The sequence below is a fragment of the Eurytemora carolleeae genome, unplaced genomic scaffold, assembly GCF_000591075.1.
Source record: "Eurytemora carolleeae unplaced genomic scaffold, Eaff_2.0 scaffold4, whole genome shotgun sequence".
In the NCBI taxonomy this organism is placed as follows: domain Eukaryota; kingdom Metazoa; phylum Arthropoda; class Copepoda; order Calanoida; family Temoridae; genus Eurytemora; species Eurytemora carolleeae.
Window position 1 is genome coordinate 803,107 of NW_019396191.1, and position 15,449 is coordinate 818,555.

Consider the following 15,449-nt stretch of genomic DNA (forward strand, 5'->3'; position numbering starts at 1 on the left):
AAAATTGTTTAATTGCAAGTAAAATCTAAGATTCTATTCTCTAAACAGATAAAATCGAACATAACAAAATGGTTTAATTAACGACTACACAAGTGAAGAAATGCACAGTAGTTAATGAATGCATACAAATGTATTCGCATAGAGTGATGATTTTTTTTGGGTCTTGATTTGCCTGTATTTTCTTTAAAAGTCATAATTTGACACAGTGTAAGTAAATGTTTTTCAAATTGATTATTCTTAAAGGGACTGTAAAGGAAAAATGAAAGGGGGTATAGGCTGAAAGCTAATCACTTTAGCTCTCGATCGCGACCCATGAAAGTTATATCTGATGTTCCTATCTCGAGAAATTGATATACAACTTTGTCAAATTTATACGAAAATTAATATATATACAATTTTGTATTAAAGTAGTGGGTTTAGATTGATCAAATTCAACAAGTAAGCAACCAATCTGAAAACGATGATATCCCAGAGAAAGCTAATTGTGACTTACGTTTACTCCAACTCTAATTTTATATTTGTTATTTCTATTTTTAATAGATTTAATTCATAATATTATTTAAGTCCGTATTACATGACCAGAAATTCCACCATTGGCAGTGCAGTAAAGTGGTCACATGATACAGGCGGAGACACGTGACCAGTATACTGCTCTGCCATTGGTGATAGTTCTGGTCACGTGATTTAAGTTTCAGATTTTCAAAATTTTACATATATGAATTTTCGTATAATTTTAGCACAGTTTTATATCAATTTCTCGAGACAGGAACATAAGATAAAACTTTCATGGGTCGCGATCAAGAGCTAAAGTGATTAGCTTTCAGCCTATTCCCCCTTCCATTTTTCCTTTACAGTCCCTTTAAAATGTTCGTACACTATGTTAAATTTGACCCTGCCAGAAGATATATACAAAAAGATTACAACACAAAATAATACAGTTTACTAAATATGAATAGATTAGTACACAAAATACAAATAGATTAGTAAACAAATAATACAGTTTACTAAATACGAATAGATTAGTACACAAAATAATACAGTTTACTAAATACGAATAGATTAGTACACAAAATAATACAGTTTACTAAATACTTTTAGATTAATACACAAATAATACAGTTTACTAAATACTTTTAGATTAGTACACAAAATAATACAGTTTACTAAATACGAATAGATTAGTACACAAAATAATACAGTTTACTAAATACTTTTAGATTAATACACAAAATAATACAGTTTACTAAATACGAATAGATCAGTCCACAAAATAATACAGTTCACTGAATACGAATAGATTAGTGCACAAAATAGTACAGCTTACTAAATAAGAATAAATTAATACACAAAATAATACAGTTTACTAAATACAAATAGATTAGTACATAAAAAAATACAGTTTACTGAATACGAATAGATTAGTGCACAAAATAATACAATTTACTAAATACGAATAGATTAGTGCACAAAATAGTACAGCTTACTAAATAAGAATAGATTAATACACAAAATAATACAGTTTACTAAATACAAATAGATTAGTACACAAAATAATACAGTTAACTGAAAACAAATAGATTAGTGCACAAAATAGTACAGTTTACTAAATACGAATAGATTAGTGCACAAAATAGCACAGCTTACTAAATAAGAATAGATTAATACACAAAATAACACAGTTTACTAAATACGAATAGATTAGTACACAAAATAGTACAGCTTACTATATACGAATATATTAGTGCACAAAATAATACAGTTTACTAAATACGAAAAGATTAGTACGCAAAAATAATACAGCTCACGAAATAAAACAAAAAGTAATACGCAAAAGTTTACTAAATGTAACAGTTTATAAAAAATGGCCCAGTTCATAAAATGTAAGAAACAAGAATACGGAAAAGATAAAATTAACAAATTTTAGAAAGGAACTGGAAGACACAAAATTGCAGAACATTTCACTAAACCGAGACATAAAGAAAAACAATTGACTAGTTTATTAGAATAATTTCAAAAACGAAGTCACATGAAGTCATGTTCGCCAATGTGACATGAAGTCATGTAGCATGAAGTCATGTGGCATGAAGCCATGTGGCATGAAGTCATGTGACGTGAAGTCATGTGACTTAAAGTCATGTGACATGAAGTCATGTGACGTGAAGTCATGTGACTTGAAGTCATGTGACGTGAAGTCATGTGACGTGAAGTCATGTGACTTGAAGTCATGTGACATGAAGTCATGTGACATGAAGTCAAGTAGCATATAGTTGAAAATTGCAAAAGCAGTCCCTTAACCTGAAGTAAAACAATCTGAAACCTGAACAAGTCAAATTTTTCAGCAAAATCGATTTTTAAGGGTAGATTCTTTAAATATATCTATAAACCTTGCTTTTCTGTTAGGTGTTTGTTTGTTTGTGTCCAATAAACGTCCAAACGGCTGTACCGATCCGGCCCAAATTTTTTGTGGGACCTCACAAAACCCCACTGAAGTTTTATGGATGATTAAAGTAAACAAATTAGCCTCCAACAAAATCCATAAAAATTGTTTATAAAATCCGCGAAGTTTTTGGATGTACAATGTACATTGTACATAAAGAGAAAATGTTAACTATTGAAATAGAAGATGGGTGCAAAGCGTCCTGAAAGCCTAATTTATTATTTCATTTAAAATTTGTAATCTTTCATTTATTTTATGAAATTTCTCCTTTTTCGACAATATGAAAGTAGGTTTTGCTTTGAATTGAAGACTTTCCGTTAATTATGGATTGTTTCGCAAGTTGGATTATAATTAAAAAGGCATCCGAGATTTGAAAATGGAACATCTCAGCAGTTGCTTATCTTAGAAATGAAGTAAATGATGGCATTAATCATTCTTTAAATATTTAAGAAGTTTTTTTTCTTTTAGAAAGGAAATAAATAATGGCATTATTCCGTCTTGAAATATTTAAGAAGTTTTTTATTTTAGAAAGGAAGTAAATAATGGCATTATTCCGTCTTGAAATATTTAAGAAGTTTTTTATTTTAAAAAGGAAGTAAAAAATGGCATTATTCATTCTTTAAATATTTAAGAAGTTTTTTTAGTTTAGAAAGGAAGCAAATAATGGCATTTTTCCTTCATTAAATATTTAGGAAGTTTTTTATCTTAGAGAGGAAGTAAATAATGGCATTTTCAATCTTTAAATATTTAGAAAGGTTTTTTTTTTCTTTTCGAAAGGAAGTAAATAATGGCATTATTCATTCTTTAAATATTTAGAAAGTTTTTTATTTTAGAAAAGAAGTAAATAATGGCATTATTTCTTCTTCTTGAAATATTTAGGAAGTTTTTTATTTTAGAAAGGAAGTAAATAATGGCATTATTTCTTCTTCTTTAAATATTTAAGAAGTTTTTTTATTTTAGAAAGGGAGTAAATAATGGCATTATTCATTCTTTAAATATTTAAGAAGTTTTTATTTGAGAAAGGAAGTAAATAATGGCATTAATCCGTCTTGAAATATTTAAGAAGTTTTTTATTTTAGAAAGAAAGTAAATAATGGCATTATTCCGTCCTGAAATATTTAGGAAGTTTTTTTATTGACACAGAAAGATTACTTAACACATTGGTCATAACATGTATGCCCAACCGGCAACCGGCAGTGTCGATCAGGTTTAGGCCATAGAACTCGTGGATTGATACCAAACCACTGAGATATAGACTATTCTGATAGCTAGCCATCAACTTCTCAGACAGCCTCGGCTTGAAAGTGATTGGCTGTTGGTTTTACATCACCAATTTTTGCATGCGAGCGTACACATCTTGGTTTGCAGTAATACTCAGAGACGAGATAAAAACAGTCAATATTCAAAATTTTATTATTAATTTGAAGCAACAGAATTTCAAACCATAATTCTTTTAAATATTCCATGCATTATTAATATTCAGAAAACTTGTATTTATCAAAGTAAATTAAAACCTCGAAGGAAGTCTCCCAATAAATTCAAGAGCAAAAGATTTCACTGATTCGTTTTTTAATATAAATATAAATATAAATAAAATAAATAAGTAAATAAAAAGTAATTTAAATATATTTTTAAAGTCTACGAAAACTATAAGAAAATTTCACAATTCAGTTCAACCCTACCTAAAACACAATGTTGAAAAGACTTTAGGTTTGGAACCGTAGTTTGGTTAGCATTTTGTACTGTTAAATATTGTTTTATTAACCTGTAAAATGAGTTATAAAACTATGACGGAGTCAATGAAAATGTTAATACCCAAAGTTTGAAAATTAGCGGGATTCAATGAAAATTGGCGGATACCGAACAAATCATCTTTTTTTAAAAGATTGTGACAACCATTCTTTATAAAAACAATAACTTATAATAACGATGAACTGTCTTTTTTTATTTTAAACAATTTTCTAAAATTCTGTCAATTTTTTCAAATCCAAGTTTTCAATATACTGACGTCACAAGGAAAAACAATAGTTTAAATATGCAATAAAAATTTGCAAAATAATCCAGTTCGCAAAGTATAGAAAAATAGTCAGAAAAATGTGCTGACATTAAAAGTTTTGAAATATGTATGTTTGTTTTGTGCAAGTCAGCAAAATATGGTAAAAAGTTTTTAAAAACATGATAAATTTAGAATCAATAAAACAAGGAATATACGTTACGGAAACGTTTTAAAGTTTTACTATTATTATAACTATAATTTGCATTAAGTTGCGTTTTGCTTAAAACGTGCCAAACATCTTGTTTTTTACGGCACGTGATTTGAGGCGTGTTAAAATTTTTTGTTTATCTGCAACTTGCAAGCTGGGTTCTGAAAAAAAACGTGCCAATTAAATGCTACGAAATGTTTCTGCATAAAGCGTAAAATTTAACTTGGTGAAGAGCACGTTAAATATCCTGACTGTAACGTGCTATATGTCAAGTTTTAACAGTACAATTCATATATACGTTTGTGATCTGATAGTTTCTTTCAGCCTTTAGCAATGCATTATTTTAAATCATCTTTAAAGGTTTTTCCCGTTTTTTCCGTCTGTAGTCTGCATGTATACAATGTAACTTGCTCTAATTGCCTAAAAATCGGTATGGCATTTTAAATGAACCGTATTAGATTATGTAAGACTCAGGGGAACCCATATAAAAAATACTTTAAAATCTCACTCTTACCCTTAACTAAAAAAGTTTCATTTAAAAGCTTTAATCAATACTGCCTTCTGTGTAAATATATCTTTGATATCATTATCTATAATTCACGCACCACCTCTGCCCCTTGAGTAAAAGTAAATTGAACCTATATGAAGCATAAAGTCTGACCGCGTCAACCTTGTTGCACCGGCTTGTCCTGTCCATAGAGCTAGGTACAGTACAAACTGGGACCGGAATGGTTGACCCGACTCGGAAATTCAAATGTACTACGGCTGCCCGTGAATTAAACAATATGTATCTTTCCTATGAAAATGTAGATAATTTTTAAGAAACGTTTCCATCTATATTTTTCACCCAATGAAGATTACACCACAGGATTAAGAGGAAGTGTCTGATGAGAAAATTACATAAATAATTTATTAACACTTGTTATATGGAAGTGTGTAAATGATCGAATAGTTTACATACTTAAAAAATGTATGAATATTTTTTAAAGAAATTGGACTTTTTAAGGGGGGGGGGGGCACAAGTTTTTTTAGACTAGCTTGAGAACACAGCACAGTTCTCAAAATTTTAAACAGTTTACCCGCCTTTGATCGTAAATTATGATTTTAGCTATTTTTCCTCATAAATACCCACTCAACTTAGAATCTCAAAACCAAACTAAGAACTAAGTTCTCCCGAGTTCCCCACTCAAAATTTGAGGAAAATCGGTCACGGAGTTCAGAAGTTATGATCTGACAAACAAACAGACAAGCAGAAATTACAATATTATGTATACATAGATTTCCGCAAGGAGAATTGAATACAAGGAGGGGGCGATAGGGTGTCCGTACACTTTGCTGTGGCGTTTTTGGACTGCTGAAGAACTAGTTTTTGCGTAACAACAATAAAAAGATTGTAAACAATAACACAAATGATAAACAGACATCTGGCATCCCCGTATACTAACTCATGTTTGTGTTAAATTAGATCTGTTGCCTTTGTTATTGTTGTTACGCAAAAACTAGGATCTTCAGCAGTCCAAAAACGTCACAGCAAAGTGTACAGACACCCTATCGCCCCCTCCTTCTATTCAATTTTCCTTGGATTTCTGTAAATTAGTCATGTACTCCAGTTGTACACAACGAACCCTTTAGTCCAAAAACTACAGCAAACTCTAGCCTTCAATAGATCTATGTACACTCTTTTCTCTGGTTCTGGCTAAAAACGATTACACACCTAATAGAACTATCTTGTTCTATACACGTACTAGAACACTAGAACTGGAACTAACTTGTTCTATACATTAATAAAATTATGTAACATCTAATGCATTATTGCTGTGGTTTCTTCTATGTAGACATTTGTTCATGACATTTCTTAAAGGTTGTGTGTTTACTATTCTACTTTGACATTTGTTTTATGAACAAAATTTAATAATAATAATAATTTAATCGAAATTTCAAAAAGATCTCTTCTTATATTTTTCTCTCTCAAATTTAATATTTGATAATATAAGTTTAATTCTATATATTTTACATTATATACTGTATATAAAAACTACTGTTTTGTGTGCTATCTTAATAACATAACAACCCCCCTATGACCCCCACCCCCGATCCAAACCAAAGCCCGGCCCTGCAATGAAAAATGCTGTTCCTACTAAAATCCACAAATTACTTGATATATTGGTTGGAACAGGGGGTACTAACAATTATAGAGGGGGGAGGGGGGCTAGCAGATATATAAATTAAATGGCGCTATCACATGCTTTCATAAAGATTATTAAAAAGGAACTGATATGAAAAATTGCCAAGTTGTTTAAGGAACTATGTTTGTGAATTTTAATGAAGATAAAAATGTTAGTTAATCTATCTATCTATCTAACAAATTAACAGAATATAATTAAGGATTTTAAATATAAGCATAAAGTAACAATTGATGGTATTTGATGTTTTCCATCTTGGTTTTATATCATGAATTACATATGTTCACATTTTCATAAGCTTTAAGAGATCCAGTGGAGCCTCTTATAGGTGCTGAGATCAAAATTTCCAGTGTTTGGGTCAAGCTAGTTGGCTGGCTTTCTAGATCACTAGCTATCTATCTATCTTCCAAACTCCAACTTGAATAGCTCTCTAATGTCCAGACTAGATTTCCACCTAAAAATATTAAAAATTTATAGCTGATGACGGGAATTATTTGGTGTACAGTCCACCACTGTTTTATGCCATTAACTGGGCTTTAACCTCATACAACAGGGCAACATAAAAAGAAGGAGGTATAAGGGGAGGGGAATTTTGCACGATGACTTGGTGGAAAGGTTTAAGAAACGTGACAAAGTTTAGAACTGTTTGACGGCCTATACGTGATTTGATCTATCTATCATCATGCATGTATGTAATATGCATGTTATGTACATTTGTACATTGTACACAACTTACGTTCATTTACATTAAGGAATTGAAGTTATTTTTCATGCACAAGCTCGAATGTTCTTATCCCTATACCTGGTGGTGTAAACCATTAATGTTCTTATCCCTATACCTGGTGGTGTAAACCATTAATTTTTTAAACTTTTAGCTTATTTAATCTTACAAAATTCAGTTTGAAATATCTAAGGTCTATGATATTGGGCCGCAAAGATATTGGGATAAAAAAATCAGAGTTTGTGGCAAAGGCTCAATTCCTTTTAAGTTTAGCAATATCGTTGCATAACAGTTATGTTTTACAAGTCACAAACTGAATAATTTATCTAGAACATAACACAATTATCGCTGTACAATGTACATAACAAAAATTAACGTTGTGAAATTTACATAACACCATTAACGTTGTACAATGTACATAACACAATTAACGTTGTAAATGTACATAACACAATTAATGTTGTACAATGTACATAACAAAATTAACGTTCTACAATGTGCATAACACAATTAACGTTCTACAATATACATAACACAATTAACGGTGTAAAATGCACATAACGCAATTAACGTTCTACAATGTACATAACACAATTAACGTTGCACAATGTACATAACACAATTACAGTTGTACAATGTACATAACACAATTAACGTTGTACAATGTACATTACACAATGAACCTAGAACATTACACAATATACATTCTATGTACAATTTGTGCAATGGAATTCTACACACGTTGGCTTTTACCAATAAAACCAGAAATAATATATCATTAACTCGTGAGAAAAGTTTTTTAAAGTTTAGGCTATCATCAAAATCAAGCCAAAACTCGAGGGAAAAAAAGAATTCATTGCAATGGGGTTTAAGGGGAGGGGCTATTAATGTCCTATCAATTTAATCTGTGGTTTAGTGGATGATTAAAGGACTGTATAAAGAAATGTTGTCCTATCAATGTAATCTGTAGTTGAGTTGATGAATGAAGGACTGTGTAAAGAAATGCAAAGGGTAGATAACTACAAGGACAGAACTAATTGGATCGTCAACAACTACTTCTGGTAATCAATAAAGATCCAACACCAAATATATTTATCAGCTGTCAGGACAAGAGATATTGTGTATTAAATATTAATATGTTGACAGTTGAACAAGAATTATTAATGTTGATGTTGTGTATACATAGTATATACCTGATTTCTCCAGCTGGATTCTACTTTATAAGAGAGTGTATTGTTCATCACAGCCTGGCTCTCCTTTCCGCCAAACACGCTTCGTGGATTTTCCAAAAACCGTGTTCGTAGATTTTCTAATCGGGAGTTTTCAAAAATGGAGTTTCGCGGGCTTTCCCGTGGCAAATATACTGGTCTAAAAGCTCTATGGTGAACATCACCGATTGGTGATAGGTTAGCTAACTGTTTTGGTGACTCTAAATATGACTTGGATGATACTTTTGTTGACTGATCGGCGGCTGCCGGATGGCTGGTATATATTTTGGTGAATTTTGGCGTTAAAGAGCAAGAAGCTCTCGGGCTTGGCGGCGAGTTGTTGTTATTTGATCTGGTTGGTGTCGGGGCGGAGGCAGGAGGCGAAGATTCGGTTTCTTTCCAAAACCTTTCTTGGGAAGAATCTGCAGATAGATCTGTGGAGAAATCTGTGCTTTCAAAACTAGTGTCTCCTTCCTCTGAATATTCACTCCTTGAAAAAAAAAGAATAAAAAATTAATATGCTTTATTTCTGTTTACATTTATACTTCTAAGATCAGATTAAAAGGTATAATTAACTATACCTCTCTAGCTCTATCCTCTTCAGTTTAGCCCTTGTTCTCCTTTTCGTGAAGACCACTGCAGCCAGAATAACGAAGACGACTATGATAACAAGTCCAATTGGAGCACTGGACGCGGCAGCGCGCACAGACGTGACCGCCATCTTTAATCTCTCTCTGGTCGCTGAAAAAAAAAACAATTAAAGTGATAACAAAGATCATTAACGGATCAAAGTCAAACCAAACTTGGATGGTTTAATGACAAAATGTTGAAAGATAAGAATAAGAATTAAGAAGAAAAAGACAAATGAGAAAATAAAATGAAAACTTACGTAGATAAGATCCATCCAGATCTTTAAACTCGCATCGTTGTCCCATAAATCCGTCTGCACATCTAAAATACACACATTTTTATGTCATATCGTTTTTGATTGTTTTGGCTGACAAGTGTGAAGTGAATACTTGTGAGAAGAATATTTAGGATTTCCTTAATTTTGAACCTGCTTGATAGTTGCGTGAATTTATTAATTAACTTGAGTTTATCTTAGAGATATTCTAAAAAAGATTTGTCCAGTTTTGGAAGAATCGTATCATTAAAGTCAGTTCCCACAAATGGTATCAAAACCCATCCCCCCACCACCCTTTTTAATCATGGTACAGATTTTTAAAGGGGCGGGGGGAGGGGGGTTCTAAAATCAGAAGGCGTTACTAATTTTGACTGCTCTAAATTGTTTATCGTGATCCTTTAAACTTCATCATGCAAAACCCAGGAAAAAAGTGTCTGTTTGAAATTGCCAATAAAAAAGATTTTCCTCATTTTTTCTAGGAAAGGTTACAAGACAAAAGCCACCGGAAATCGAAGAATTGATTTTAACAATAATATTTGCTGTTTTGTTTCTGCACTCTTAGTCTTCGACAACTAGAAGAAATAACAATAAAAGAGAAACAAATTAAATTCAAGTTTATGAAATAAATCATTATAAAACATAATGTGCATGAACTGGGCGACAATTAAAAGCCTTATATATTTACATTTGACGGGTTTAAGTGGGTTTAGCACACCGATTAGCATGCAATTATGCTGCAGTAAATAATAAAAAGAAAAAATACACTCGGCGGGTTAAAAATACACTCGGCGGGTTAAAAGGGCTCTTTATAGTTTATTTTCAAAGAAAATGGAGGCGTCTAGAATAATATAAATGAAGAATGGTGAAGGGGGAGAAAGGGAGAGAGAGAGAGGGGGCTGGGGATTAGAAATTGTTAACGTTGACAAGACTTGCTGAGTTGAAGAATAATAAACCACGGTATATAGATGTCAACAGGGTGGTCCGGGGTGTCGATACATTTTCAATTTAGTAGAGATTTTTTTTACATTTTTAAAATCTTCTTAATATTCTATGGAGACTTAAAAAATTTAAAATCTGAAAAACTAAATTATAAATCTTCAGAAATAAAACACCCCACATGGGCTTCACCCCTTTCAAATCCGCTAAAGAATTTTATAATTCAATAAAATTGGGAATTTAAGAATTGAAGATGGGGGTTGGTGGGTCGGGTGACTAATTTATTGTGAAACAAAATGTTTATCTTTCGAAGGGATTGAGATATGACAGTGTTAAGAATTTAATACGCTCATCCGAATTATAGTTCCTGAATACCATCTATAAATAGAAAAGACATGTTGGGTGGCATGATCTATTGTTATTAATATTTGAATAGTACCGCGGCGCCCATCAAAACCATTTTAAAAATTTTTTTAATTGTTTGATCAATAATAACATTCTCCAGATAAATAATTGTAAGCTGGAGATTAACTAACTTTAAGCTTCAAAACTGGTACATTTTCTCATTTCTGCATAATTAAGACTAAAAAATCAAAATGGCCGAAAAAATATTTCGATACCAGTCTTAGTTAGACCTATAGAATCTTTATCTAGCAGTTTCATCAATCAGGATTATGTGGCGTAACCAATAATACTTCAAAACAAAATAAACAACTATATAAACCTTATATTTCTCTTATATAGTCAGACATTTATTGTAGTTAAGAGAAAGGGTCTACNCCCCTAGCCTAGCGAGGGCGTTACCCAGGCTAGATAATCTAGGAGGGGGGCTCTATGTCACGTTACCTTACTAATCTGGACGATTTTACTCACACATATACACACAATCTCAAACAAGGGGGGGGGGGGTTGGATGGAGGAAAAGAGTGAATGAGAAAGATAAGGACTGGGTGAGTTAGTGAGTTAAGTTAAGATGCGAATTTTAGTACACAAGCTACGTTTTTCAGGTCAAGAGCTAGTTTTTTGGACACATAGCTAGTAATTTTGGACACACACCATCTAGTATTTTAGGAAATAAGCTAGTATGTTATGACGCATGCTAGTATGTTGATACAGAAGCTAGTATGGCAGGGCATGACACAAGCTAATATGTAAGGACACAGGATAGTAAGTTAGGACACAATTAAGCTAGTATGTCAGGACACAAGTTTGCATGTTAGGACACAAGCTAGTATGTTAGGACATAAGCTAGTATGTTAGGACATAAGCTAGTATGTTAGGACACAAGCAAAATGTAAAAGAATATGGTTTTGTATTTTCCCCACACACACACAGTTATGGTTAACAAGAACAAAACCACTTGAAAATATTGAAAATATTTGAAAATGTTTGTGGTGTATGGATATATTACAGGGTGCAAGGAAAACATGGCCGGGGGGGGGGGCAGGGGTTAAAGTTAAATTGTACATTGAAGCCGTTGACGTTGAAAAATAAATTGAATCTATTTTTGCAAGTTGTGAACATTTGCAAACTTTATGCAAGGCGTCTGTATGCAAATATTGTAGTTTTGATAATCTCCACGGGGGGGGGGGGGGGATAAATTATTGCAACCAAGTACAAATCGTTACGGACACTTGGCACATTTCGCGAGGAGGAAAAAAAGCGCGAAAAATGTCCACGCAGGAAATTGTGTTGAAAATATTTGTGTGACAAATAAAAGTAAAGTTTGCGTGCATGCCGCGTCTGATTATACATTAATTGAATAATATCACGATACAGGGAGTTCACAAAAAGTTAAAATATTTTAAGTAGTGTTATGTTAAAAAAACTGATAGCTTTTGAAATATTTATCTTTAAGGTTATTTTAGGTATAACATGAAAAAAAACACACACATAACAACTTATTATAAAACATTAGTTTTTGGGCACCCTTTTTGTAAAGTATTTAAAAAAATATATTTCATTTTAGCAAACTATTCGTGTTCCATTGTTGTCCTTTTGTATTATTAAAGAGCGGATCTACGAAATTTAAGAAACTAGATATTAATATATCTAATTATCTAGTTGTATCCTTTAATTTTTTTTGTGATGGTATGACGAAAATAGTGTGCCCAATTTTTGCAACAAGTGAATATCAAAAATTTTGATTTTTTTACAATTCCTTTAAGGTAATCAAATATTCAATTCCTTTAAGAAGAGAAATCTATAAAAGTTTTCTAATTTCTAATTGATCTATAACGACAAAAAACCTCGCACCCAAATGAGCAAACTTTTAATTAAATCATTTTATTCTTAAACCTTTATAAACGGGGATTCAAAATATTTAATCATTTGGTTTCTGTCAAAATCATTTATTTGAATAAAATATGTTAATTGTAAAATGCAACTTTGATTATTTTCATAATGTCCTTCAAAATTTTTTTATTTGTTTTGCTTTTCCAATAAATATATATATAAAATATAATATAAATAATATAAAATGTGTTATACTTCTAAAAATATGAAACGCTAGATTTAAACTTTATTTTCTAGTTTTGTTACTTTTCATTAACGTTACCGTGTATAGAGAATAATTATCATAATTCACAGGCATACTTTATAAATGCCTGAATTTAAATTATATTTGATTAAAGCCGGTTAGAAGGATAAGTGCAGTTTTAATATTTAAGAAAAATTTGTCAGACTTTCTGTCTCTGCAGAATATATAATTGCATAGATCAAAAATTCAATAAATAATTTTTTAGTTTCCCCCCTTTCTCTAGTTTAAAACAAGTTAAATGAAAAAATTTCAGCAGCCAAGGAACTACGAAACTAATTATTTGCCTCAAACTCTGCTTTTCAACCTTTTATATTCTAAACTATGAATTCTAAAAGATCAAATATGTGTAGTTTACTCAATCAGGTTACAAAGAAATGGATTAGATTTTGTGGCAAGTTTTCAGTTCCTGTACGATAATAAATATACTTACTCGCAATTGTAGAGAATGGAAATGCCGATTTTGACTGTGAAACATGTTGCGCCGTTTAGACAATACCAGGCGGCGTATGCCGGCGGACAGGCGTAGGTTTGGAACGTGATGTTGGGGCGCATAGTTGGAGACGGCGGACGGGGTTTCGGCGTAGACCGGGAGGAACAGGCATCTGAAAGAAATATTATTATTATTAAGAATTATTATCATCATCTCATTATTATTATCATTACAAGGGTAGCCGTAGTACATATGAATTTCCGAGCCGGGTCAACCTTTCCGGTCCCAGTTTGTACTGTTCATAGCTCTATGGACAGGACTAGCCGGTGCAACAAGGTTGACGCGGTCAGACTTTATGCTTCATATAGGTTGAATTTACTTTTACTAAAGAGGCAGAGGTGCGTGATTATTTAATACCTTCAGCCATAATAGATTATTCAGATCATGTTTTTCATTATTATTGTTTTTATTATTGATATTATTTGTATCATTATTAGAAAACATCATTATATCATTATGTTTTCAAAGATTATTTAGTGTGCAAGGATATCTACGAATAATATATTCATGACAGGACATTTTCAACCAACCCCGGGGTGTATCAACCGTAAATTATAATTAAGTGTGTGTATTTAAACATACACATTATATATAAAGGACAACAATAAGAAATACAAATATTTAAAATTTTTAAATTTTAGAAATTGTCCAAATCTTATGAAACGGTTCAGCGCGGCAAATATCTTAATAAAGTAAATTGAACGCTGAAATAAAGAAATGCAAAGATAAGAATTGCAAGTGCGAAAGTGTTTCCTGTAAACTAGTGTCGGTATCGTAGTACATCTTAGAAATAATTAGCACGGCATTCCATGGTTCTAAACAAAAATGGCAAATTTAACCCCTCCCCCCTTCCCCCCCCCGGGCTCTCAGTAAATCAATAAATGTTTCACGAGCGTTTTTTTAACAAAGAAAAAAATTAGACCATTTTTCCTGTTTATTGCAAATCACGCGATGCCAAAATTAAATTATTGTCCCAACTTTTTCTTTGTTTCCGGACATCCCAGCTTCCGTAAATATATCACCCTCTTNTCTATCTATCTATCTATCTATCTATCTATCTATCTATCTATCTATCTATCTATCTATCTATCTATCTATCTATCTACATATCTATCTATCTATCTATCTATCTATCTATCTATCTATCTGATTATCTCTCTGTCTATCAGTCTGTCTATCTTTCTATCTGTATACTTTTTCCATGATTTGAATAAATAGATTTATTTATCTAATTACCGTAATAGAAAATCTATCGATCGTTAAGAGTATGAATTTAATATACAATAAACATATAGGAAGGGATCAATCTTGTTATCTATTCATCAAACTGTACATCTAACTGTTTATCTGTCTAACAATCTATATATCCTTCTATCTATCTATCCATATATCCGATATATCCTCATGTCTTTGTTTTTGATCTAATACGTGCTCTCTTTTGTCCTGAAAGCGCGTAAACTATCCCTGGAAGCGCGCTAGGTATCCCTGGAAGCGAAGAGAGCTCTTTCTATGCGCGTATTGCCAGAAGTGAGCGGAAGTTGGGCGGAAAGGTCTCTGTTCTTGTTCCGGTAACTTGTCTTCAACCTTTGGTTCTACTGTTCATCAATCTATTATCAATTATCTACTCTTAAAAACATACAAATTTCATAAAAATTTATTCAATTCAACATGTATAAGAGTTTAGAAGGGGTTATACCTCCCCCTCCCCTTCCTTCACGAGCAGATGTTTAATACAAAGGGTCAGAGAGCTATGTAGTGTACAGGGCTAGCGGTCAAATTGTGCCAGCTGTTATGCAACCCCCCCCCCCACCTGTCTACCTTCTCCCA

The 15,449-nt window shown here is 32.0% G+C and overlaps 1 protein-coding gene across 1 annotated transcript in view; it reads right to left on the reverse strand.

The window, feature by feature from the left end:
- Nucleotides 1-6,631: 6,631 nt before the first annotated feature.
- The window catches only part of LOC111697754 (uncharacterized), a 16,951-nt gene continuing 8,133 nt past the window's right edge, over nucleotides 6,632-15,449 (reverse strand). Inside the window, exons 2-6 of the mRNA XM_023467859.1 lie at nucleotides 13,563-13,734; nucleotides 9,643-9,704; nucleotides 9,335-9,494; nucleotides 8,739-9,243; nucleotides 6,632-7,278 (exon numbers count right to left, since the gene is read on the reverse strand). Of these exons, the coding sequence (XP_023323627.1) occupies nucleotides 7,267-7,278; nucleotides 8,739-9,243; nucleotides 9,335-9,494; nucleotides 9,643-9,704; nucleotides 13,563-13,734 (911 nt within the window). The 3' untranslated portion in view covers nucleotides 6,632-7,266. The remainder of the gene's footprint in view (nucleotides 7,279-8,738; nucleotides 9,244-9,334; nucleotides 9,495-9,642; nucleotides 9,705-13,562; nucleotides 13,735-15,449) is intronic.